Source organism: Platichthys flesus, chromosome 23 (genome assembly GCF_949316205.1).
Source record: "Platichthys flesus chromosome 23, fPlaFle2.1, whole genome shotgun sequence".
In the NCBI taxonomy this organism is placed as follows: domain Eukaryota; kingdom Metazoa; phylum Chordata; class Actinopteri; order Pleuronectiformes; family Pleuronectidae; genus Platichthys; species Platichthys flesus.
Window position 1 is genome coordinate 13,674,494 of NC_084967.1, and position 24,158 is coordinate 13,698,651.

Genomic DNA, 24,158 nt, shown 5'->3' on the forward strand with positions numbered 1-24,158 from the left:
ATCATTGTAAACTAGCTATAAGACTGTTAAGACAAAATATATTTTAAGAAAATATTTTTCGATAATTTCAAACAATCATTTTGAAATATGTTATTTAAAAACAATCAAATGAATCAATAACAAATCTAATCCAAATGTCTAATATCAGTGAATGGATTTTTTCGAGGGAGGCTCTCATGTTAATTCTCGGTGCAGACAGGAATGTACTGTGAGAGCTGAACTTGATGGCTCCGCTTGAAATGTCCTAAACTGGCTCCCGTACACAGATCCACTGCTGTGCTGGTTTAGAAGACAACCTGCTCCTTCCTCAGGCTCAAGTCTGACTCGTTGTTCTGATCTGAGAAAATAAAAACTCTGGTGTGTAATCACTGCTGCAGCCTCACGGAAACAGCTTTGTTTCTAGTCCAATCAGAACAAACTACCCGATGAAACACAATCTCATCACCAGGAGTCAGAACTGTAATGTCTCCTGGTGGAGGTGCGCCGCCTCCTGCCAGGCCCACGCTTCATGTGAGCAGATGGCCTGTGATCCAGAACCCTGCGAGCATGTCAGAGCTAATCTCTCAATCTGGGCTGGTGAGTCCACCGGGTCCTCAGTCGTTACTTTGATGAAGCTCCCGCCCTTCACTGCATCTCATTACAAGGACGACCATCAGGTCCAACTCTCGTCATGTGATTCTCTCTCTCGCTTGGCAGAAGTTAATCCACCTGCAGGCTGCTCACCAATCTTCTGACATGTCACAGCTTCAATTTGAGATGAGAGATAAAACATGGTTGCCTCCGATTTTATCATTGACTCTATTTAAGCCTGATTTCAATCACAAGGTTTTGACCTTCTGAATTCCCAGTAAGAATTTAATCTTTCTCAGACTGTCTGAAAAAGAAGTGTCTGAAATACTCAAGTGACTTTTACTCACTATGAAATGTTATTTCAACTTTAAACATGTATTTCAAGAATCAGCAATTTAACTCCTGACATGACTCAAAGCAAAGAAACAAGTCTATGAAACAAACGTCATGAATTTATTAACCTTTACATCATTACATTATATTTGTCAATACTTCTCAGCAGAGTGAATCAATGATTCATAATGATGTCATTAATTATTAACTGAACTCGAGCTGGAACTGGTAAATAGCAGAATATTGATAATGAAATGAATGGAAAAAAGGATTAAAAGATTTATAGATTTTCCAGATACAAACTTTTTATAAGTAAAGCTAACGCCCACAGCCGGGTGTAGAAAAAAAGTATACATTCAATTTAAGACTCTTTAATACATTTTAAGGCTCTTTGATGGAAATTAAATGAATCCTTTTATTAAATATTCAAAGACGATAGATTTCCATGTCGTACATTAACCAGGTCATAAAATCCAAAGTATTAACAAACATGGGGCAACACGTGGCATCTGTCTGCCTCATTCAATTCAGTGAAGCTCAATAAATAACAGTTTGAATATTAAAATGACAGTTTGCCATTTGACGGTTGGTGCTTGCCTATAAACATTTGTTTTGGACACAGGTTTGGTTGCTCAACAGCCACAAGCTTTTGAGATGTTCAAATATGGATTTCATTTTACTTTCATTTGATTATATCATTTGGGATTTCACAGAGCCAAGCGGAGCAGATCTTTGCCTTAAATTTCTGTTGTTCCATCATCCATAAACAGCTTTGATGTAAACGTCAGTGTTTTTTTAGTTGTGAAAAATAATATATAAAAAAGGATAAAGCCACACTTCTTGATGATTTAGCGTTTCTCAGGCCCCTTTCCCTACTCCACAACACTGTCAGGTTACAAGACGCAGCAATGGACCATTTTCAAAGTCAAGACAAAGCACAGCGACGTCATCAACACATCTACACACAGATTAAAGTCTCCATACAATAGATGTTTTCTCCTATTTAGTGCACTTCTATTTTTTACTCTTTTTTTTTTTATTTTCTTGCAAACTTGTCATCAGCAAAACCTCTAATTACTACCTCGTGTTTCTATCACATCAAACATTTAATCATCACGAAACATCACTGTTCTTTCTGTTACTCAGCGTTGAGATGTCTCCTCCTCTCCGTGGACGAGAGGTCGAACCGGAGCTGAACTCCTGGTTGTCTCTCCTAGAGTTTGTTGACTTTGACGAGAGAGACGTTCCGACAGCTTTCACCTCAAGTCCCCTGAGTCCTCGTGTGTGTCCCTTGGAATCTGGAGATTTTTTTTATTTTTTATTTGATTCAATTTGAGCAGCTGCCACTTCAAGTGTCCCCCGAGCAGATTTACCACATTAAGTCTTTGTTTTGTCCCTCAGCGGAACCTGTGGACTGAGCCTCCCGTCCACATGGAGGCCGGAGAAAGTCTTTGTAAAAAGCAGTTTCAGGCGACTGAGAAGGTTATTTTACAGAGGGTGATTCAGGGAGGACGAGCTCCTCCAGACCTCCTCCTCCTCGTCTTAATTAATCTGTCCACACATCATCTCTGTGTCTCAGCCACAAGCTGCATCAGGAGACGGCAGCTGGATCCTGAAGTAACATCACGTCTCTGCAGTAAGACCTGCAGGAGAGAAGATGAGACGATGCACAATGTTCACGATGAAATGTATCTACTTTCCGTGCTTTTAATTTGAAATTTCCTCTAGAAATTAAAGAGTAGGTCGGTGTACTCCTCTCCCACATAAACATGATATACAAACTCAAGCTTTAGAAAAATTAACATGTTTTAATATGAAAAATCTAAAGCATGCAATAATTAATTATAGTGAAGTAAGAGTAGCATCGAGTTATAGATGAGAATCAATGTTGGTTATTTTCACTTCCACTTGAATAACATGCTTACTTGTGTGTGTGTGTGTGACTGCTTTACTCAATGCGACCGCTAGATGGCGTTGTTTCCGCTCTCTGTGGGAAAAAAACAGGTCAGAAGTACGAGGACACGTTGAACCAGCAGGTGGCAGTGTCGCATCACATTTTTTAAAAACTTGATCAAGTGTGACTTTCCCACTTTTAAGTGACAAGATAAGAAAAAACATCCTTTTTAAACTTAGTTCAATGAATCCCATGTTTTCACATTCAATGTATCTGCCTCTTCCTCTCTCTCCTCCTCCTCTTCCTCGCCTCATTATCTCTCTCTCTCCTCTCCCCTCTCTCTTCTCCTCCCTCTCCGGCGTCTCTCGGTGTATAATGGCTCCTTCCTCCCCGTCACTTTGCTTCTGCGAGCTAACAGGCGACTGTGTCCTGGGTGATAGGGCGGCTGTGATTCATTTCGACAGGCTGGCAGCAAGCTGTGTAAACAGCCATTAGTAATTCATGACTCTGTCCAGCATCCCCAGGCTTCAATTAACCCTTGATATCGGTGCATTCTTCCTCCCAGTCACTCATCTTCCTCTCTCTCTCTCTCTCTCTCTGATTGCTTTTTATCTCCTTCCTCCTTCATCTGTATTCACCCGTCCCTCCTGCCTCTCCACTGTTTAAATCATTTTCTTTGGGTCTGAGTGTGTTTGTCATCTCATGGGAAGCAGGTGCTGGGTAACATTCCAATGTATGCAAATGAAGAACTTTGTGCATGTGAAGATTATTCAAAGAAAATGGGACGATTTTTATATTTGAGCAGTCGACACAGATTCATTCAAACCTTGTAGACGAAGCCACATCATGTTATCTCAGCTGCACATCAGTGCTGGTGATGGGTTTCTAGCCCGTTACCGTACAGAGGTGGATGAAACCACATTGGTTTCAGAGGTACATTAAGATCCATAAATAATTTCCTGGGATATTGGTTAAAATGCTAAATAAAGGCTGTGTCCCTCAATGTTAAAGACCGGGGTTAGAAGTTCCTGGATCTTTGTCCAGATCCACCTTATCTTTTAACTTCCAACCCACCAAAAACCAGCTAACCCACCCACGTACAAACAGACCAACTACTAATAGAACCTCCTTGACTGGTGGAGGTAGTTAGATGTTGTATTGTGTGTGTTGTGTCTTACAAAACTTTAATGGAAAGGCCAATTGAGCCAAAAGATGAAATAATTAAAACATTTTGAAAAAGTTGTCCAGAGTGGAGTAATACAATGTTCAATGACCAGTTTTATGTTGAAAGAGTTAACGGACGATCAAATTGTTTTCTTAATGAGTTTCGTGGCTTCGTTTTGAAAATAGCCTTCATCTCATTTCAGCTGAAACTGCTCCACAGCTTTGATTTCCTTACCCGTTTCCAATCCCTGTTGTCTAAACTATCATTGTTTGTTCTCATGTTAAAGTTTCCATGGTTCATATCTAGCATGAATGACTGTGTGTGTGTCTGCTCACTCTCTCCCAGCAGCTCCTCAGACATCAGACTGTCCTGGCGGTTTCCCAGGACGAAGGCCAGGAAGGAGAGGATGAGGGCGTCCATGATGCCCATGATGGCGAGGATGTAGGCCCAGCGCACCGAGCAGGCGCCCAGCGTGTACTTGTCCGTCTGCTCGCCGCACATCCTCTTGACCTCGTCGCTGTCCCAGCCATCCGGGTAGATCATGCAGCCCAGGATCAGACTAGTACCTGGATCAGGGAGGAGAGGAGGACAAGTGTTTTGTTCGTGTTGGGTTCAAAAACAAAGGAGGAGGAGGAGGAGAAGTGTCAGGAGGTGAAAGCAGGAATTAAGTTTACAGGTGTCATGGCACCAGGTGAGGAGTCGGAGTGCCTTCATTAGGATGACAGACCGAGAGCAGAGTCGTCTAACGACACCTCCGCTGCCGGGAGGAAGCTGTTTTCACATCCACACACTCATCAGCCGTCTGTGGGTCTCTGAGGTCTGTGGCTATTTGTGGAATATGCTGCTCTGTGGGATCGTTACGGGTTTTGTGTGTCAGTAATTTTTGTGTCCTGGACGTTTTGTGTTACTGAGGTTAACACTTACACCAAGCAGTGAGGCATTGTGGGAATTGTAGGAGCTGATATCTTGGGACTGATGTTATGACTGGTTATTGAGTATAAGTACAGAATATACTGCAGATGTTAGTGATATACAAGTTTACATATACTGTATTTTGGCTGTACACTTACTGAGCACTTTATTAGGAACACCTGCTGCTTATTCATCCAACTATCCAGCCAATCATGTGGCGTCTTAGCAATGATGCAGGTACAGGACGGGTGTTTAGACCAAACAACCTAAAGTACCATGGATACGGGTACAGACATCTTATCCTCCTCACCTTCTCAACCTCTTTTCCTCCCCTCTTCTTCATCTGTCCTCCATTTTGCTCCCCTCTCCCCCCCCTCTCCTCATTCCTTTCATCTCCCCCTTCTTCTCCCTCCTTCTCTCTACCTTCTCATCCCTTCTTCTCTCCTCTCATCTCTCCTCCCCTCTCCTCCCTTTTCCTCCCCTCTCCTCCCTTTTCCTCCCCTCTCTTCTTCTACTTCCTTCTCCTCCCCTCCATCCCTTCTACTCCTCTGTCCTCCCTTCTGTTCCTCTCTCCTCTTCTCCTCCCCTCTTCTCCCTCCTTCTCTCTACCTTATCATCCCTTCTTCTCTCCTCTATTTCCCTCCCCTCTCCTCCCTCCTTCCTCCCTTCTCCCCCGTTTTTCTACATTGGTGCAGTAGTGAGGCGGAGACCTTACCCACAGCCTGTGACAGGGACCGAAGGGAAGCACAGACAACATGAGTGTCTGGATGAGTCAGAGTTTCAGCCCTCCCTCCCCTCTTTGTTTGCCTCACAAGGTAAATGCTTCTCACAAATTGTACGAACAACAGCAGCATTAACTAGCTCCTGTAATAATCACCAGTCTTGTTGTAAAAACACTCTCATCCATATCCTGGGCCTACATTTCCCAGGAGGCATTGAGTCTATTGACTTCCCCACTGTCTAACTGAGTTTGGAGATCAATTTCCTCAGCGCAAAGAAAACAAGTGCAGCAGACTGTTGAAATGTTTACTGCACAAAACATGTAGCCTGTTAAAAATGTAGAAATGGAAGGAATAGTATTTATTAGACAAGCCCTTTTCAAATAGAAGCAGCTTAAATTGATTTGCAGTGACGTTTGAGTAAGTAAATAGATTTGTTTAATTTTAAAAGTATCAACATGTTTGTGCTGTAAATGATTAAACACATTTCAATCAATAACAGAGAAAAACCTTGTTCAAATCAATTTCGTCATAAAGTTTGATTTTCCTGGTGTCTTCATAGACGAGGATTTGTTGTCTGTGTAAACAAGCTGCTTCGCTCCTGTCGGCTTTTCAGCTTCAATATTAATAGAACGAGCTGAACCTCGAAATCCAGGAGACGCTGGTTTGTGTCTCTACAACCTGGAGATCTCCCTTTTCTCTGAGGTTCCACTCGCGGCAGGTTTGATGCCTGAGTGTGTCGAACTGAAGCCACATGCGCAGTGCTCCCTCACTGACTGATCTCATTATCTGCCTTTAAGCTGCATCTTCAATACCTCAATGATTCCTGACAAAACCCTGCTTTTGTCCTCGTTTTGCACGGAATTGAATCTTTTAGATTCAACCGACATGTTTTGTTTGTTGTTATCTGCAAGGTGGAAAAAAAAGCTCAAACCATAACTGTATTGATCCCAAAACGGCCTCTGAAGTAGGCTGAGGTCGAGCTTTTATCTTCTGCCAGAATGTTTTTTTTTTTTTGGCTCACATAAAAATGTCCTCTGACAAAAAAAAGAACAAGAATCCGACAAAAGGCAAATGCAGAGTAACGTGGAGCGACAACGGGGGTAAGCCGAAGGGATGGCCTCTTCATCGCCTGATAAATAAATTCCCCTCATCTTCACATCCCCTCGGCTCGGCTCTAAAGCGGCCAGCCCACAATCCCCCTCATAATTAATGAAAGATTAAATATTATAAAACCCACAGATGAGGAATCATATCGGCTCCTTGTCAGTCTCCAGATGAGTGAAGCCTAAAAGCTCCGTTTGTATTGGCTGAGTGATCCAGGTTCAGATGCTGTCGGCCGACTGCTCAGAGATGGTGCTGGTGGTGCTGGTGGTGCTGGTGGTGCTGGTGGTGCTGGTGGTGCTGGTGGTGCTGGTGGTGCTCTAACACTAGAGGAAGCTGCTGATGAGCTGAGATTCACTAAGAGAGGGGGATGACTGAGGTGAAGCATTGTGTGTGTGTGTGTGTGTGTGTGTGTGTGTGTGTGTATATATGCGTGTGTGTTAGTGTGTGCGTGTGCTGTGCTGTGCTGAGGGAAGTGATTAAGGAGACATGATGGTGTAATGTGCAGCTCACCATCCTATGTGTCATTTCACAATCTGATTATTTATTGATGCTCAAAGGGAAATGATCTCACCAGATGAGAGGTTGCTCCGAATAACTTTGCCATTGAAAAGTTTTTCCAAGCATCCTCTTGGCGGTGGTGAAAGTCCTTGATTACACACACACACACACTGACACACACTGACACACACACACACACATTCTCTCTCCTTGATGGCTTCCCAGCTGACAGCTGCATGCTGCGACCACGGGGACAATCAGAGGAGGAGGTGTAATCATCTAGATTTCAGTTCAATCTCCACATAGTACACACTCACACTCTCTCACACACACACGCACACACGCACACACACACAAACACACACACACACACACACAGTCATTATGGTGCACTTCACAGCCCAGCTGTAGCTGTCTACTTTGTGCGCTTCACAAAGATTATTGATGTGGTGTGAGTACATGTCCAGGTGTGTGTGTGTGTGTATGTGTTTGTGTGAGCGAGTGAGAGCTCATACTGTGTGCACGGTGCATCAGCATCAAGGTGAAGCATGACAAGTTATATTAATGGGAGTTAATTGGGGCAGAAACTGGCAGATGTAAGAAGGTATAAGGAGAAAATACCTCCTCCCCCTCTCCATCCCACTGACCTTTGTGTGTGTGTGTGCATGCGTGTGTTTGTGTGTGTGTGATAAGGGAGTATATCCTCTTGTGTATTCAGTCCGCTCATTCACAGGCTGTGTCTCTGCTATCGACCACTGGTGCGTCTGATTGATGCTGCTACTCGCTGCACTTCCTCTCTTTATGTTTCATTGAGTCACATGTTGCTGAGAGCTGAGAAAACTGCAGAGAGAATGTGAACCTGTCATATTGAGCTAGTGTTACGTGTGTGTGTGTGTGTGTGTGTGTGTGTGTGTGTGTGTGTGTGTGAGTGTGTGTGAGGACAGCGGCGAAAAAGAATCTCCATCGCAGTGTCATCAGATTTGTAAACGTGTAAATTTGCACTGAGATTTGCAAACGTATTGAGATTTGTGCATGTGTAGACACATCTGTTAATGTGTGCATGGATCTGAGAATGTGTGGGTACATCTTTGAATGCGTACACAGACATTAAAGGCTGAGAAAGTGTGTTGCTTCAAGAGTCAGTTCCTCCCCAGATGGACCTTGTGCATGTTGAACATTTGTCTGTATCCACATTGCCTTTTTTTAAATTGTCCCATATTTTTCACCCACTCAGACATTGGTCCTGTAAACAGGCAGGATATATAAAAAAATAAAGAAATAGAGATCCTAAATGATTCCCTGGGAAATCAGTGAAAATGTGAAAAATGTCTTGGAGTGTTGGTTTCATGGAAATCTGGGAGCTGTCCACTCACAGTGGTGCTGAAAACTGCCCCTGTAGTCACACAGCCCACAGGCCGAAACAAAAGACCATGAGAACGCCCTCTTGTAACAACCAGTCACTGTGGAGGATGAGGAGGGAGAAGGGGAAGACAAACAGAGAATGGAGGGGAGAGAAAATAACATAAGTGACAGTGGGTTGTTTGGGGTTTGTTGTAACATGATGGGAAAACCACGAGGATCGAAGACATTATCACAAGCACTGAGAAAAGTTGGATATTTATGTGTGTGTGTGTCTGTGTGTGTCGTTCCTGTGTCTTTTTCAGGTGTGGGACAACAAGGTCGAGCAGAGAGGAGAGGGAACTCTGGAGTAAACGAGTCAGGGACGACTTTTACAAGAGTGGAATCCCAATGCTGCTCATTTGAGACATGAAGGGAATGAAAATGTCTGTTTAAATATTCAATGTCAGGCAGACACACACACAGACACCACACACACAGTTTAGAGACACAACGCAGTCTCACTTCACTCAAGTCCTTATTTAACTCTTTCACTCTACGGAAAATCTAAAAAATTCCAACGCGAGGTAGTTTGGGGACAGTCCCTAGCGAAGAGGCAGCGATAAAACTGATTGAGGATCAGATTTTTCACAATCTAATCAAGCCTGAGCTCAGGGAGGTGCAGCAGCTCGGGTCTGATCTGAGAACAGGCCGAACACAAGTCTGAGAGTTATTATATGATTAGTGCTTCATCATTTATCACAGAGGGAGCAGCTGACATTGATTCAAGGTTACACACACACACAAACACACTCACACACACTCTCAAAACCACGTAACGGTAAAAGCTCAGCTCAGGTGAATCAACTCCGAGTTTGTTTTATTTCAGTTTCAGCTTAAACAAAATGCATCAGCTTTTTCTGCTTCTATGGGCAGATGGTTGTTAATAGAGATTGGGTAAATTTAATTTGGCTGAAAATCTGCCTTCACGGTCGAACCGTCTCGGATCAGAGTTGAGCTGACGACACTGCTCCTTTCAGGAAACAGTTGAATGATGCAGACTAATGTAACCACGACGCCTCGGAGCGTCTGATCACACGAGAACCAGGGCTGCTCGAATGTGATGCTCACCAGCGTGGAAGCAAATGAGGAGTATTTTAAGATACCTCCCGTGGCCCCCTTGTTTAAAACCTCTCAGCGAGACATCAGAGCCGAATCAAAGCTTTTTCTTCTTTTAGTGATAATCTGCATAAAAGTTATTCTGATAATCCTCCTGGGCGGAGGTGTTGTTTTCCTGCTTCAGATGCACGAGGCCCTGCTGCTGCCTGCCAGTACACAGGAGACGCTTTCATGAGTCGCATCCGAACACCGAGCCCGCCCTCGAACGTGTTTCCCCGTCTTGTTTGAGTCTCCGAGTTTCCAAAGGAGCTTTAATCAAAGCTTCCTCTTAGTTCTTAGGAGCACGGAACACGTTCAAGGGAGGTAAGAGGTCGCTTCCCCGAACTTGAGGAGGAGGAAGATGCTGCATCACATGGAGACGGGGCTGCCTGCTGTTGCTGCTCCGGCTGATGTGTGTAAGTCAGGGCGGCACCGGCACCTCCACCTCGACCGGCACCGTGGTGTGAATGTGACACAAAAACCGTCTTGTTGTCTCCCTCCTCTTCCTCCTTCCTCCCTCCTGATCAATACGTGAGAGCCACGCACATGTGAGCAGCATTACCTCACACATCAGCATCACACGCTCTCAACTCAGCGGCCGCATCCTTCAGAGGCTGCGTTTAAAAACCGAGTGAGTCACAGCGACGCAAAGAGACGGCCCCACTTCAGACTGCTCTTAAGAAACAAACAGGTGGATCCTACTTTGGGCCTCAACGTTGATTTCAACTTTAGTGAACTTTGAACCGTCTGTGTCCGATCTCCTTAGTCCAGACGGTGTCTTTGCAGTAAAGCCTTCGCAGTCTACCTTAGGTTACGTCCACCAAAGTTGGCGGCCCCTGAATTGGGACACCAACAGAGCAGGAGGACAACAAACCTGATCCATGCTTCATCCCAGACTGAGTGACAACATGTTAAAGTCTTGTATAGTCACTTAGGTAAAGTTACATCTCATGGCCCAGCGGCAGGAACAAGTTTTGTTACGGTATGAGGGCGAGAGAAAAACCCAGATGGTCACTTTTTATTTCTGACACTAGACCCAGTGTTTGTCTTGAGTCGCATGTTACATGTGTGATCAGTCGTGGCCTCATCTGAGCGCTCGCTCCTCTCCTCGCCGCCTCACATGTGGTGACAGGCGTTCTTGAAGTGGTAGACGATTTTGGCAGCTCCTCTGAATCTTTAACGGCCGTCCTTATTTTTCTCCTCAAAACCCGCCGCGCTTTGAAGTCGGGCCGAGGGGGATTGCTCCTCGGCGTCTCGCTAACTTCCAATGTGTCTCTGATCTGCGGTGATGGCAGAGAATACATGTCCTCCACTTTCTTGTCTTTTCTTTCAAGCCCCCTTCTCTGTCTCCTTCTCTCTCTCTGCAGCACGGAGCACTAATGACTGACGATGAGAGGGGAGCTCTGCAATGAACGGGGACAATGGACCACGAGATTTAAAAGATCGGGGGCTCCAACAGGTGGATCGTTCGCAATCCAACCCTTCCCAGGATTCATTGCACCTCGGAGGAAAATCGCTTTTTCAAAGATGTACAAAGGACAGAGCCCCTGTGGCCCACTCTCTCCTGTCAGTTTGTTTGTTATCATTTAGTTTTACTGGTTTCTTCCTTTTGCCTTCTGTAGCTTTTTGAGTTTTGACTTAAACTCGTTTGCCTGCTTGATTAAATACTCCCTGTAGAGTTTGTCGTGTCTATTCTACAGACAGTTACAGATTCCTGTTTGAGTTTGACAAATCATGCTTCACCTTAACAAACCACAGGACCATCCCAGGAGCTCCTGAGGCCCCCAAGTGAGTAAATGGACAAACCTAGCTGGAGTTTCCATAACTGTGATGTAAGTGTGATATTCACTCCCTTTTCCCTGAGTCGCTTTTTACCTATAAACAAGGAAATTGTCTGTTAAGCTTCTTAAAGTTTTTGTCCCTTGTGCACTGATGGGAGAAAAAGACGCCTCCTCCTGTCACTCAACATGCAGCTGTCCCCCCCCGACCCGCCTCTGTGACCTGAAGAAAGAGTTTGAATCCATCCACGTCGCTGCCATGGAGACACCTTGATCTGCAACCCGGGGGGGGGGGGGGGGGGTTGCATCAATTCCCCAAGCCGGGGCCATCTCTCTGGAGGGGGAGGTGATGGGATGGAGGGGAGCCGATAGGATTGGAGGGCAGGTGATGGGATGGAGGGGGGTGTTTGGATGTTGGGGAGGTGATGGGATGGAGGGGGGGTGATGGGATGGAGGGGGGGGGTGATGCTGCCAGCAGCAGCAGGAGCAAGGAGGGGGGTTTCCATGGCAACTGACAAGCACGGGGGAGGAGGAGCTTTGACTGAAGTGGCTGCGAACATCACAGGAACAACACACGTCCCCACTCTCCATCTCCACACACACACACACACACACACACACACTCAGGCTGCCTGCTCTGATCCATTACCTGCGAAAAAATGGTGGTAAACAAACACTGCAGAGTAGCGGCAACTGTTAACACACTCACACACACAAACACACACACACGCACACCTGAGCAAACACTTCCCCCGCGGCCTATAGGAGCCTCTGAGTGCAGTGAGCAGTGTTGTTTCGTCCCTGGCGTAATCATAACTCAGTCCTCCGGGACGCAAACACCCCCACAGCTTTCACTTCTTAACTCCCCCCCCACCCTCCGAAGCCTTTTGATGTCATCCTCGAGCTCCAACCTCATTTGTATTCGACTTATGTCCCCAGCTTCCACTCGCTTTCTTTGATTCAATCCCCTCGCCAACATGTTTTCAAATGTTAACATTGTTAGTCGTGTTTTCCTCACAGCATGGCGGCGCCCGCTCATCTGCAGCTCAGTGCCAGGACGTTCGGTGTAATTAGTCGTTTCCCTCGGAGAGAGAGCGAAGCAGCAGGAGCGGACGACTCGTGGTTTGAACAACTTGAATGGACTGAATGAGTCGTGTCGGCCCCCCTTTCAGCGATTGAGGTAATTTCAACAGGAAATCATCAGGTGGACATTTACGACTCTTGGTATCCGCTGTCACGTCCCACTCGACTCAGAGGAAGCACTTACATCTTCCAGCGGAGGCCACAGACTTTCCGGTGGAGTGATGCATTCTGGATGTCGTGTCTGTGTGATCGCTAAAAGGCTGCAGCCATCAGACATCTCCCTCGTCCCGAGATGAGCGTATTGATTGAAGAGGGAGGAGGGGACGAAACGCCCCTGCCGAGAAAAAGCTCTTTGCGGGGAAGTCCATCCTAATGGATCAGAGTTTGGTTTTGATTCGTCTGGGAGGAGAGGTGGTGTCACTTTGGAACGGCAGAGACGACCAGAGGAAGGGATTTGAAGGATATGAATTGGACTTTGGGACGATAGAGACAGCAAAGAGATGTGTTGTTTGTAGAGATTGAAGAGTAAGATGAAAGAAAACTGGGTAAATCCACATAGAGTGCAGTTTTTATCCATCTGTCCAACTGGAAATATAAAGTTTAGGGATGACAATGGAGTGAGTTAAGACCTGAGCCGGTGCCACCGTCTCCTCCACCAGAGACACTCACCGGGTGAACATCATTCAAAATGCACATTCACGTTGAAACACGCAGAGAGTCACCATGTCCTTCACTCAGGAGGAAGAGGAGGATAAATCAGGCGGCTGTCTCCTCCATCCCGGCCTAGTGATTAGAAAATAAGGGTCTTATAATCCCTTAGTGTGATGACTAATGCACGAGTTGAATCAGCGAGTAAAGAGAATAAACTCTAGCTCATTAGAAACCAGGTATTACAACTCTAAATGCTCATATTGTGTTGATCTGTTGTCTCATATAAAGATACAAATCTTCTTGTTAATACACCACATCCCCATGTTTTTATATTTTGGTAAAACGCGGCACCTTCCCACCGCCGTCAGGGTCGAGACTAATTGTGTGAACCAACACTCTCACTCTCCCTCGTCGCCCTCAGGTCCTAATTAAGTGAAATTCAACTTCATCTTGTGATTATGAAGAGAGAGAGAGAGAGAGAGAAGAGGGAGAAGAGGGCGAGAGAGGGAGAGAGCTTTGGATCGAGAATACACACAAACAGATTGAGGAGGAGGAAGAGGGGGGGGGGAGTTGTTAGTTTGGTGTTTCTGCTGCAGGTCGTTTTGTAACTGTGTGCGATTCCAAAGAATGCTCCAAAATATTTACTTTGTGCGATCGTAGATCAGCAGCACAACAGAAACACGGCTCCGGCGCCCTCGCTCCACTTCATCTCAAACAAGCGCTCATGTTGGCATATGATAAATTCAATTTTAACAGCCGCCTTGAATCTGTAAGTCGTCCGAACAGGCTGCGACGTCCAGAATCTCTGGACTGGGAGCTCAGGCCGAACGGCCCCGAGCGATCAAGAGGAAGTCCATGTGTCGTGGTGTTGACCCGGGGTCTCGTTCCTCGTGCTCAGCCTGTCACATCCCATCATAGCTCAGCTTGGGTTTAAGCCCCTGACTGGGACTGGAAACTTTCACAGCCGTAACCAGTCATGGGCGGTGAGGAGGTGATGAGGTGACGGGCGACGGTGAGAAGGTGGTGACCAGCTCAGGATTGACTCTGTGGCATGTCGGTCCGTAAGCTCTCACAGGTGGGGGGGGGCTCCTGGCAGAGCTACACTCAGCCGTTCTCCTCCGCCCCTCCTCCTCCATCCTGGATACACTAATTACATTCCTCCTGGGGAGACGGGATAATCAAACCCTAAGGAGGCGCGGAAGACTTCAGCCCTGAGCTGGACGAGGAATGAAGTCTCCACCAACAGAGGAGACCTGGTGGATTCCTCGAGGTCTGAGCAGGAAGAGCCAGTCGTAGTAATCACAGGATCACGTCAAGTCAAATAAATCCAGTCAGAGTCAAATGAACTTGGAGTTTCATTCTGGAATAAATAAATGAATCCTTATTCTCTTTGACTGAACCCTAGACTCTACGTCCTACAACCTGGAGTTCTGATATATATTAATTCTGTTTCCTCTAAATGGAGAATCTTGCCACAGCTTGAAGAACATGTTGACTCCCTAAACCCCCGGCTTCTTGCCAGCCTCTATATAAGCTCTTCCCTTTTCACCCAGCATGAAAACATGTTTACCTCAAGGTGTGAAACGTCTATGTGAGGTAACACTGAGGCTCAATGCACCACCTCCGTTCAGCACAACTCTCCTGCAGCTCTGATCGCTACTGCAGGCAACTCTGGCTCAGAGAGAATGGATGTGAACCTAAAGTCGGCCAAATAGTACAAAACAACTTCCAGATCTGGAAAACAGGACCAGTGCCATCGCTCACTGCTGCGTGTCCGGAAACCGAGTCCAGCTGTGATTGATGGATGGATATAAAAACACAACGTCCTCATGGGGGCGTGTTTCAAGATTCACTTCCTGTTTGCATCTATTTAATAATTCTGGAATTGGAGCATTTAACACTCGGCCTCCTCTTAACAACATTCCCATGATGACAAAGAGCCGAGAAAAGGATCTGGTGTGACAGGTTTATAAATAATTCAAAACCTGAACGAGTTCTCGCTTAAAAAAGTGGTGAAAGGTGCCTTTGAGTTTTAAAAGTTTGCAAATGACAAGTGATGAGGTCAGCAACTTGACAGTTAACAAAGAGTTTGGGCTTTGATGATCGGATTAGGAGACAAGACACTGAAATCCATCATCGTGATAATCTTTGATACGCAGAACAGACCGATATCCACGACTCGGAGGAAATATATAAGTTTGCAAGTGTTTCCCACGACTTTCAAAAGCCAGGGGGAAAAACAAAGTGATTTATTCTCCTCTGTGACGAGCTCACTCCTCGGGATGATCACCTTCTCCTGCCGGGGGGGGAATTATCACCGAGCCGTCGTGCTGCAGGAAGCGGGGGAGCAATTTAGTGACGCTCTCTTAGGGATACATATTAAAGAAGGAGAATACAACAACAAATTGGGAACATCTTCTTTTGCAGGGTGGAAAATAACAACATCCACAGCTGCAAGTGTGTGTGTGTATGTGACAACTCCAGCCCTGCACGTGCACGCTCATGTCTCTTCATGCACACCGACACTGTTGCTCCACACTGTTTAACAGACACACCGTAGGATGCCTGCCAATCACTGCTCCTCCGCTCTCCTCGTGCCATTCAGTTCTCATTTCCTCCTCAGGCTCCAGCTGTGAGCTCCTCGGCCGCTCGATAACTAGCGGCTGATTAGGAGCGTTATTAAGCCCTGTAGCTTCAGCACATCCTCATCCTGCAGGGACTCCAGGAAGCACCTCGTTATCTCCCCGTCAGCTCAGCTACCGGCTCCACAACACAAACCGGGACACGATCCCATCAACCGCCCTCGTCATCCTCACCAATTTGGAGGCCGACGCAGCTCTGGAAAATGCCAGCGGACTTCCCGAAGCCGCACCGGGCGTCCGTCCTGGCCTCAGCAGAACATGGGAGAAGCAGGCAGAGCTCATGAAACATGCATAAAGGTTCCTACTGGCAGACACAGCAGAAATCCAGGCTGGAGGCCGCCTCATGTAAGAGAATGTGGTCGGAGGTCTGACAGTTTTTTAATAACGGCATTGCTGGAGAGCTTCCTGCGGCTGCCGTGTAGCCACGTGAACAAAGACCCACTTCCTTTTAAGTTTGATATAATGATGAGGCAATGGAGTCGGTGAGGTCTCTCAGGTTTTCAGCCCTGGAGGGATTTACACAAACCTGGTGGAAGGATAAGATATGGGTCAGGGAGGAACCCATTGCAGTGTGGATCTGGATCAGGAGGCGGATTTAGGAAATTGGGCGTTTTACCACATTTTCCTTGATTTCTCAGAGGATAATTCCTGGAAGTTGATGAAAGGAATCATGCATGTGTAGATATCCATGAGCCACTTGGTGCAGATCCACATAAAAATCTGGATCTAGATAATTTAAACCCTGGTTTCATGAGGGGACTGTTGGCCCTTGAGGGAGATATGTGCCGTTCTAGTTCCAATATTTATTCTACAATCTTCTCTTAAGGTTGAAGGAAATGTGGTCGGAACTGAATCCATCATGATTCATGAGTCAAATCACATATAACTTTATGATCTGAAATATTTATAACAAATAACTATAATAATCCAAAAATATCTTTGCAAGTACAGACAATCAAACATTAGGACAACCGCCCCGACAAAGGAAATAGAGTGATCAAAGAGGCCTTGAGCTGTTATATTACATCAGTGCATAAATCACCCACATCAACACCTCTTGGTTTATTTGTAACAGCGAAGCGTCCACTTCCTGCAGCATAATCAGTTTAATCATAGTCCCTGACTTTGTCCACGTCCACAGTTCTTCCTCCCGTCTCACACATAATCTCAATCTCGGAGCTCGTTCCACGTCCTAACGACTCTGCAATCAGAGCTGTCAGTCACACTTAAGGATCTAAACACCTCGCCATTCCACAATCAGACACACCGCCGCCGCCACCTCACCTCCTGCAGGCTCAGCCTCATCTGTCCATCACGACTTGGCCAATTTTCTTTTTTTTAAATAAGCAAACTCATCATCACCTAAATGATGTGACCTCGACGATGTCAGTGAGGCTTTTGCTTGTGTGTTTATCATGTTGTACATTTATCGTGTAATATATGTGTTGCTTGGGACAGAAATATAGTGAAACATAGTAAAAAGCCCCTAAAGTGATCAAATAACTGAATTACGCATCTAATATCATGGTCCAAACCTCCACTGTAATGGGTTTTAACAGTTTTTATCCTCTTTATGGACCATAAGACGTCCAGCCTTCATCCATTTATCTACCTGACCACCTTCCACAGACTAGAGACACAGTATATGTGTGGACAAAGCAAAAGCATGAATGAATTATAATAGAATAAAATTGTTGGACACTTGAAATTTATCAAACGATGCCAGATTCCCAGAAGCTGTTGTTTTCTGACTTTTAAATCTTTATAAATCTTGGATGAGGAAATCACAAAAGCTCCAGAGCTTCGTTCTTCACTCACCAAAAAGCCCAATAATGAACTGACTGTATTTAACCCTCTACTGTTCTGAAGACTTGTCTCTATCATACGCTGACTGCTGTCCCTTTAAAATCCTCATCAGCCGAAGCAGGATCCACTTTCTTAATCCTCGGATTTAGCCGGCGGTGGAGATCCCTCTCCTCCCCGATGTCCTGCTGAATCGGCTGGTTTCTAATTTGGCTGATTCACCCTGCGGCTCCGTTTCCTTTTGTTATTTATGCCTCTGTCTCAGTTTAAAATCACCGTCCAACCTCTGTGACCTCTCCAAGCGTAAAAAAAGAGACAATTTCACTCTGTGGGGCGGAGGTGGGGGGGACCAGCTGAACAAAGAGAGGACAGAGAAGAGGGTTTGACTAAACACACTAAGGTGGACACATCACCTGTGTGTGTTTGCGTGTGTGAGTGTGTGTCTGCATCTTAGTCTCATGTTACATCACTGTAAAGCCTCTCAGACTCCTCCGGCCCTTCGTTATACGTGTGAGAGGATCAGGACCCGGCTGATGTCATTAGCTCCCGGCTTTAAATCCAGATCTTGTTTTCTCAACATTTCACATGTCACTTTATACGTTACACTATAAATGCCCAGAATCCACTCGGGGCCAGTGTGCAAACTATATCACACAATGAAAAGCTGTTCTAGTTGTGTTTTTTTAAGTATGATGGTATATATTTATATTTCAGTCCTTTTCATTGATATTGGTATTTGGTTTGTATGATATCTAAACTACAAACTTAAAACTTATCATCACCATCAATCCATTAGCTTTGTTTCTTTATCTCTTAGAGGTTCAGAAGTTCAGTTCAGAAGAAAGTAGGTGGAAACAACACGAGCAGTATTTCAAAATGCACGTTTCAGCCTTCACACATCTCTTTCCCATCTCCACCTCCTCTCTCTGAAGACACAACGTGGCGGCGATGAACAGCACGTCCCCCGATTCCACTTGACAACTTTCTGAGGAGGTGTGAAATTGAACCAGCAGCTCGACGCGCCGAGCCTCGGTACAATGATATCAGTCAGTTGGGCGCTCCATCAAACGGCGTTATCATGCATCAAGCGTTCGGCAAGCGGCTCTTGTGTCCTCGCCCTGTCGCTCTCTGGGCTCCAAACAATAACACATAACTGAATCACGCCACGAGCGGCTGGAAAGGGACGTGAAGAGGCAGCTGTCCCCCGTTAGAGAGACGCTGCTTGTTATTCTGGAAAGCAACATTTTGATCGATAAACCTCCAGCTACCAAATGGACCTTTCATTGTGGGGTCTGAATGCCAGCTCAGGAGCACTTAGTAGGCAGAGAGCGCCACGAGCAGAGCCACTTACTGCTGCCGGTCAGACGACCAGGAAATGGGCCGGGTGCTGGAAGCGCTTCAAGAGCACTTTCAGTCACCCCCGTCTGATTCTGTGGACGTCTGTAGATTTACAGGCCCGCAGAATGGGCATCTGCTCGTGCCATGGCCAGTCGGCATGACCCTTTGTGTGTGTGTGTGTGTGTGTGTGTGTGTGTGTGAGACCCAGATGGCAATCAGAGCTGTGGAGGCCGTCCAGGTTATTACGTTAACCTCCTCCTCTTCTCCTTATCGTCAGCGACCCTCTCTGATCAGGCAGTCGTTCAAACTGCAATCTAATGGATTCATTAATGGCAAATAAATAACTTGTCGGCACTTCATAAATAAATGATTTGACACATTAATGACCTTATAAGTTATCAGGTCGTAAGAATGACAAAACACACAAATCGGATTTCAAACCATTGAGAGACATTTGACAGAAGTGAAAGAAGCCAGAGGGAATTCACTTTGTAACAAAAGTGCCACCTCATTGTCTCACGCACTGTGATCTTTGACCCCTTTGACCTTTGCTGCCGTTCCCAACCCGAGGCCAGAGCTGTTTTCAGACCTGCGCTGAACCCTGGGAGATCTCCTGAAGTCCTCTGCAGGGGCTGTACGTGAGAACGCAAATGTCTGAGTCCACTGCTGCAGAATTGGTTGACATTTTCCTGTCAGGCCCCCTGGTTAAAACTCCACAGAATGACTGAGTGAGCCCATGTGAAAAACGTCAGAGCGGGTGAGTGGTCACAAAAGTGAAAGGAATAAAAATATCTCAGGATGAAGAAGAGGAGTCTTACACGAAGAGGATGCTGAGCAAGACGTCAAGTTGTAAAGACGAGGAGATTCTTGAGCTCTTGGCGATAAGCGCCCGGGTGCACACCTGCCGTCTGCTGCTCAAAGTTACGCAGAAGATTTGTGCCAACTATAAAACGAACGATCAAACCAGACTGTGATTTACAAAGAGACAAAGTTCCATCATTACAATGATTCACATCTTTCTCCCCTATATTCCTAAAACCTTGTGTCCAGCGGAAAGCGGGTGCTCATCAAACATTCAGGACAACCCGGGGTTGATGCCGAGCCTCTGAGTTATACGTGTTGCCTGTGATTGCACATCACAGCCGCTCCGTGCCTCCTCAAATCACATCTAAAAAGGAGGATTTTTTTACAATCACAAAGGGATTTCGGGAAGCTCAGATGGAGAAAGAGCCTCAATATCGGGCTATTGAGGCTGCAGAGAAAACCTCTTAGTGGCTGATTTCTCAGAGGTTTCAGTGCATCAGGAGACAGAGGAGGAGGTTAAAGTCCCAGACTTCAGGGCTCAACACTGAGCTTTTCATGGGACCACGGCTCAGTCCTGGTTAAGGTTCCAGTTAAGATGTGAACTGTGGTTAGGTTAAAGTAAGAGTTCAACGTTAAGAATAAGGTTTTGGTTCAGCTGTCAACAATGAACGGAACAGACTTGTGTGTGTGTGTGTATGTAGGTACAAAATAACTTAACAGTGCATCTTTTCACTAAACTTGGTGAGAATGTTACCTGGGAGGGTATCTCCACATCGTTAGCTTTTGGAGCTAGGGTCAAAGATCAATGTCAACTAAAAAATGATCAGAAAAACCCTATTCTCTACAAATTGTGGCAAATAATTTGACTAGAGTAAGATTGATATAATGTGAAAAAGTCCAATGTTTTCATAAAGTTACGTTAAGTTTTTTTATATGCTCATTCTAATCACATTCACAAATACCCCACCAGAGAGGACGAGCGTATCGGCTGCGACAGTCTTTGAATATCTGTCGCCTGAATTTCTTTCTCCTGACAGTTGTTGTAAAGTCTCACATCTTCTCCCTCGGCATGCTGGGAAAAACTGAACAAACGCAACATGTGACTCGGAGGAATAAGACGCAGCTTTGATCTGTGACACACACACACAAAAAGTAAGCGGCAAAGCCACAAAGGGCGGCTGCTCATTAAGATTCACTCCTTTGTTTTTTTTTCAGAAATAATCCGCCCTTGCCGCTGTGAGGGTTCTGAGAAACTCTGGATACTTTAGAGACGGCACTTGTTTACAATATCCAAAATATTCTGGATATGAACGCTGCCGTCTAACGCATTGTGGAGCCGTTCAGAGTCAGTCCAGTATGGATCGGGGGCGGAGCGGTGGTCCCACCGATACACATCCACAGCCAATGATGAGTCAGTCTCAGCTGTCAATCAGGACGTTTAGCCGCGTTTTTATAGCATCAAATGAATATAAACCAAATCTACCAGTACAACGAGCACTTGAAGAAACATTTGTGTAATGAGAACTAAAACAAAAAAACCACCATGTCCCATCTGCTAACATGGAGGAGGTGGGATTTATGACCTTTACTGCAGCCCTGCATTAAATCTCATGTTTTTCTGATTAAACTACAGATTCTTCATTTAAATATTTGCTCAGTTAACAGAGATTCTGTTTGGTTTCTTGTTAAAAAACAAATGTTAGCAGCCAACATCAGTAAATGTTGAGTCAAGGTCGTGTGGAAGATGAAGGGTTGATCTCATCTGTTGTTCACCTTGGACAAGCTGTTCATCACAATTCGTCTCCCTGAGCTTTCATTCATTCAAATCAGTAAATACTGTGGGTAACGCAGGCGCAAAGTTTCTACCTATTAGATGGATTAGAAAATTCTGCTGCTTTGATTACCTCCACGGAGAAGAGGAAGAGGTTGTGTTTTCATTTCTGTGTGTGGATGCATCTACAGTCTTGTGTTATATAGAATTTAAAATATCAAAGGATCTATAGGAACCAAATAAACAAATATGTCCAATAAGCGTATATAAAAGAAATTGTGTTGATCTCCAGTATTTCTAAAAAAACCCTGATACGTCAATCTTGGAAATTTGACTAAATTGATATTAGAGAGCCTTTTAGTTCATATTAATAGAAAGGGAAGTGCATTCATCTTTTCCTCAGATGAAATGAAGTAGAGGGCAAACACAATGTAAACCACACCCACCTTTAATGATCCCCATCTGTAATAATCTCTAATTGTATGGAAGACAACTCAAAGTCCAGTTCTGACATGAAAACTTAAGTTCCAAACACACTTTACTGCTTCAATTCGAGGTCTCACGCTCCCCGAGGCTGCAGCCGCTCCACCTACACCACTCTACAGTTACACAATGTTTTATAAGGGCTCTCCAAACCAGACAAATAGTCTAATGTGGCGATACAAGGGAGAAAATCTTGCAAAATGAAACCGCAAACTAGAGACAAGAAAGCTGGAGAACATCTGAATCTTAAGGCTAGAAGAGAATGTGCATTTAGACTCAGATCAGCAGACAGTTAAAGTCCAGACCTTTTTTCATGATTTACCTAATGAAAACTTATACACACATGGTATTTTTCCTGCTTCAATTCAAGATCTCACTCTCCCTGATAAGGCTGTAGCCACTCCACCTACTAACATGTTTTGTAAATGAAAATCTGAGGCTCTGTGGTCAATTCGCTGCAAATATGAGCCCAAAATAATGGAGGACATTTGGATCTTGAGGGTAGAAGAAGTAAACATGTGTATTATGTCTCAGATCAGCTGTTTTCATAGTAAACCTCACTAGGGTTGGATATGAGAGAGCACCCTGCATGTAATGTTGGACACATGGAGCTCGATGCACCGACGAGCCTCTGGAGTGAGACCTCCACCTGTGGGCAGAGGGTCCTACCTGCAGACAGCTGCATCCAGCCGCAGATCTTGTACACTGTGCCGGTGCTGCAGAAGAAGAAGAGCAGGAAGCAGCTGATGCAGGTGAGCACCAGCACCATGGACATGCCGATGAAGAAGGAGGCGGCCTTGAAGGCGCCGGAGGGGATGGAGCTGAACTCGGTGAAGCTGCCCTTGCACGTCAGGTCTCGGGACAGCCCGTTTCCGATGCAGTAGTGGAACAGACCGAAGTAGCCCGCCTGCGGGGTGTCCACGCCGTCCCCGATCCAGTAGGGCTGGATGAAGCACACCACGTTAACGATGGCGAAGAGAATGGTGAAGATGGCCCACAGGACGCCGATGGCGCGGGAGTTGCGCACGTAGTTGGTCTGGTAGATCTTGGCAGCCTCGGACGCGGGGAGCATGGTGGTGGTGGTGATGGTGCCGGGGGCCCCGGGGACCATCCTCCGGTCTGTGGGGGAGAAGAGGTGGCTCCGCTCGGATCACTTTGCGCGTCCTCACTCCGGCAGCATCTGCGGCATCTGATCCGAAGAACAGCCGCTGGATCCGGGGAGCACAACTTCTCCGGGTCGCTGGATTCTCCTCCCGACTGAGTCACAGTTGCAGCCGCAGCATCAGCGCTCCACGTCCATCACGTCCATCTCTTATTCTTCACTCTGCAAAAGAGGGAGCTCCTGGAGAGACGAGCTCCAGCTTCACCCATCCACAGAGGAGCGTGAATCACCCTGTCTGCCCGTGCTCATGCACAAACCAGATGCATGTACCTGGATGATGCAGAGCCAGATGCTGTTATTATTATTATTATTATTATTATTCCGTCAGATCAGTGGGATCTCGCTGCAAAGGTTCATCTGAGCTCGAAGGCGACGGAGCAACAACCGCAGCTGAGCTCCTTCTGAATTGGATCTGGAGGAAAGCCTCATATATTCCAGAGCCAGCCCACAGCCCTTAATCCTGTGTGACGTGGTTTTACGGTAACCAGACAAAGCTTAAACACACATGGTGGAAACCAGTCTCTGGGTATTATGGTTCCTCTGGTAATTAAATTCCCTTTGCATATAAATATGCACTTTACAGTAAAATTATAATGATAATAATGGTAATAACATACTTTGTTTTTACTAAATTTTATTTAATATTGTTATCATAAGCAGTTTTAAATCCTTAGTTTAATACCCATTTTGTTTTTTTCTATTAAACATTATGTTATCTCATTGTGGAAAGACTTGTTTATCGCTGTTTCCTTATAGCCAGTCTTATTTTGTAGATTTCGGCTGATAAAGTATATTTTATAAAAGCTTTATTTACTTACATATAGTATAATATATATTACATATGCCTCTTCTCGTTTTAAAAATATTTAACTCAAATCTTACAGTAAATACAATGATTTTTTTTTACCTTTAATGCACAACGTCCTATTATTTTGAAGGGTTTCGGCAC

General features: G+C 45.5%; 1 protein-coding gene across 2 annotated transcripts; it reads right to left on the reverse strand.

Annotated features, from left to right (window-relative positions):
• Nucleotides 1-1,849: 1,849 nt before the first annotated feature.
• Nucleotides 1,850-23,739, reverse strand: lhfpl3 (LHFPL tetraspan subfamily member 3). Of its 2 annotated transcripts, none has more exons than XM_062383400.1 (3): nt 22,717-23,739; nt 4,298-4,528; nt 1,850-2,546 (listed from the first exon to the last, which is right to left on the reverse strand). In XM_062383400.1, exons 1-3 carry the CDS (start codon nt 23,156-23,158, stop codon nt 2,527-2,529), a joined length of 693 nt encoding a protein of 230 aa, XP_062239384.1. In that variant the 5' UTR covers nt 23,159-23,739; the 3' UTR covers nt 1,850-2,526. The 2 variants fall into 2 exon arrangements, with proteins under 2 accessions (XP_062239384.1, XP_062239383.1); XM_062383399.1 differs by lacking the exon at nt 1,850-2,546 and adding an exon at nt 2,579-2,890.
• Between the last annotated feature and the right edge of the window lie 419 nt (nt 23,740-24,158).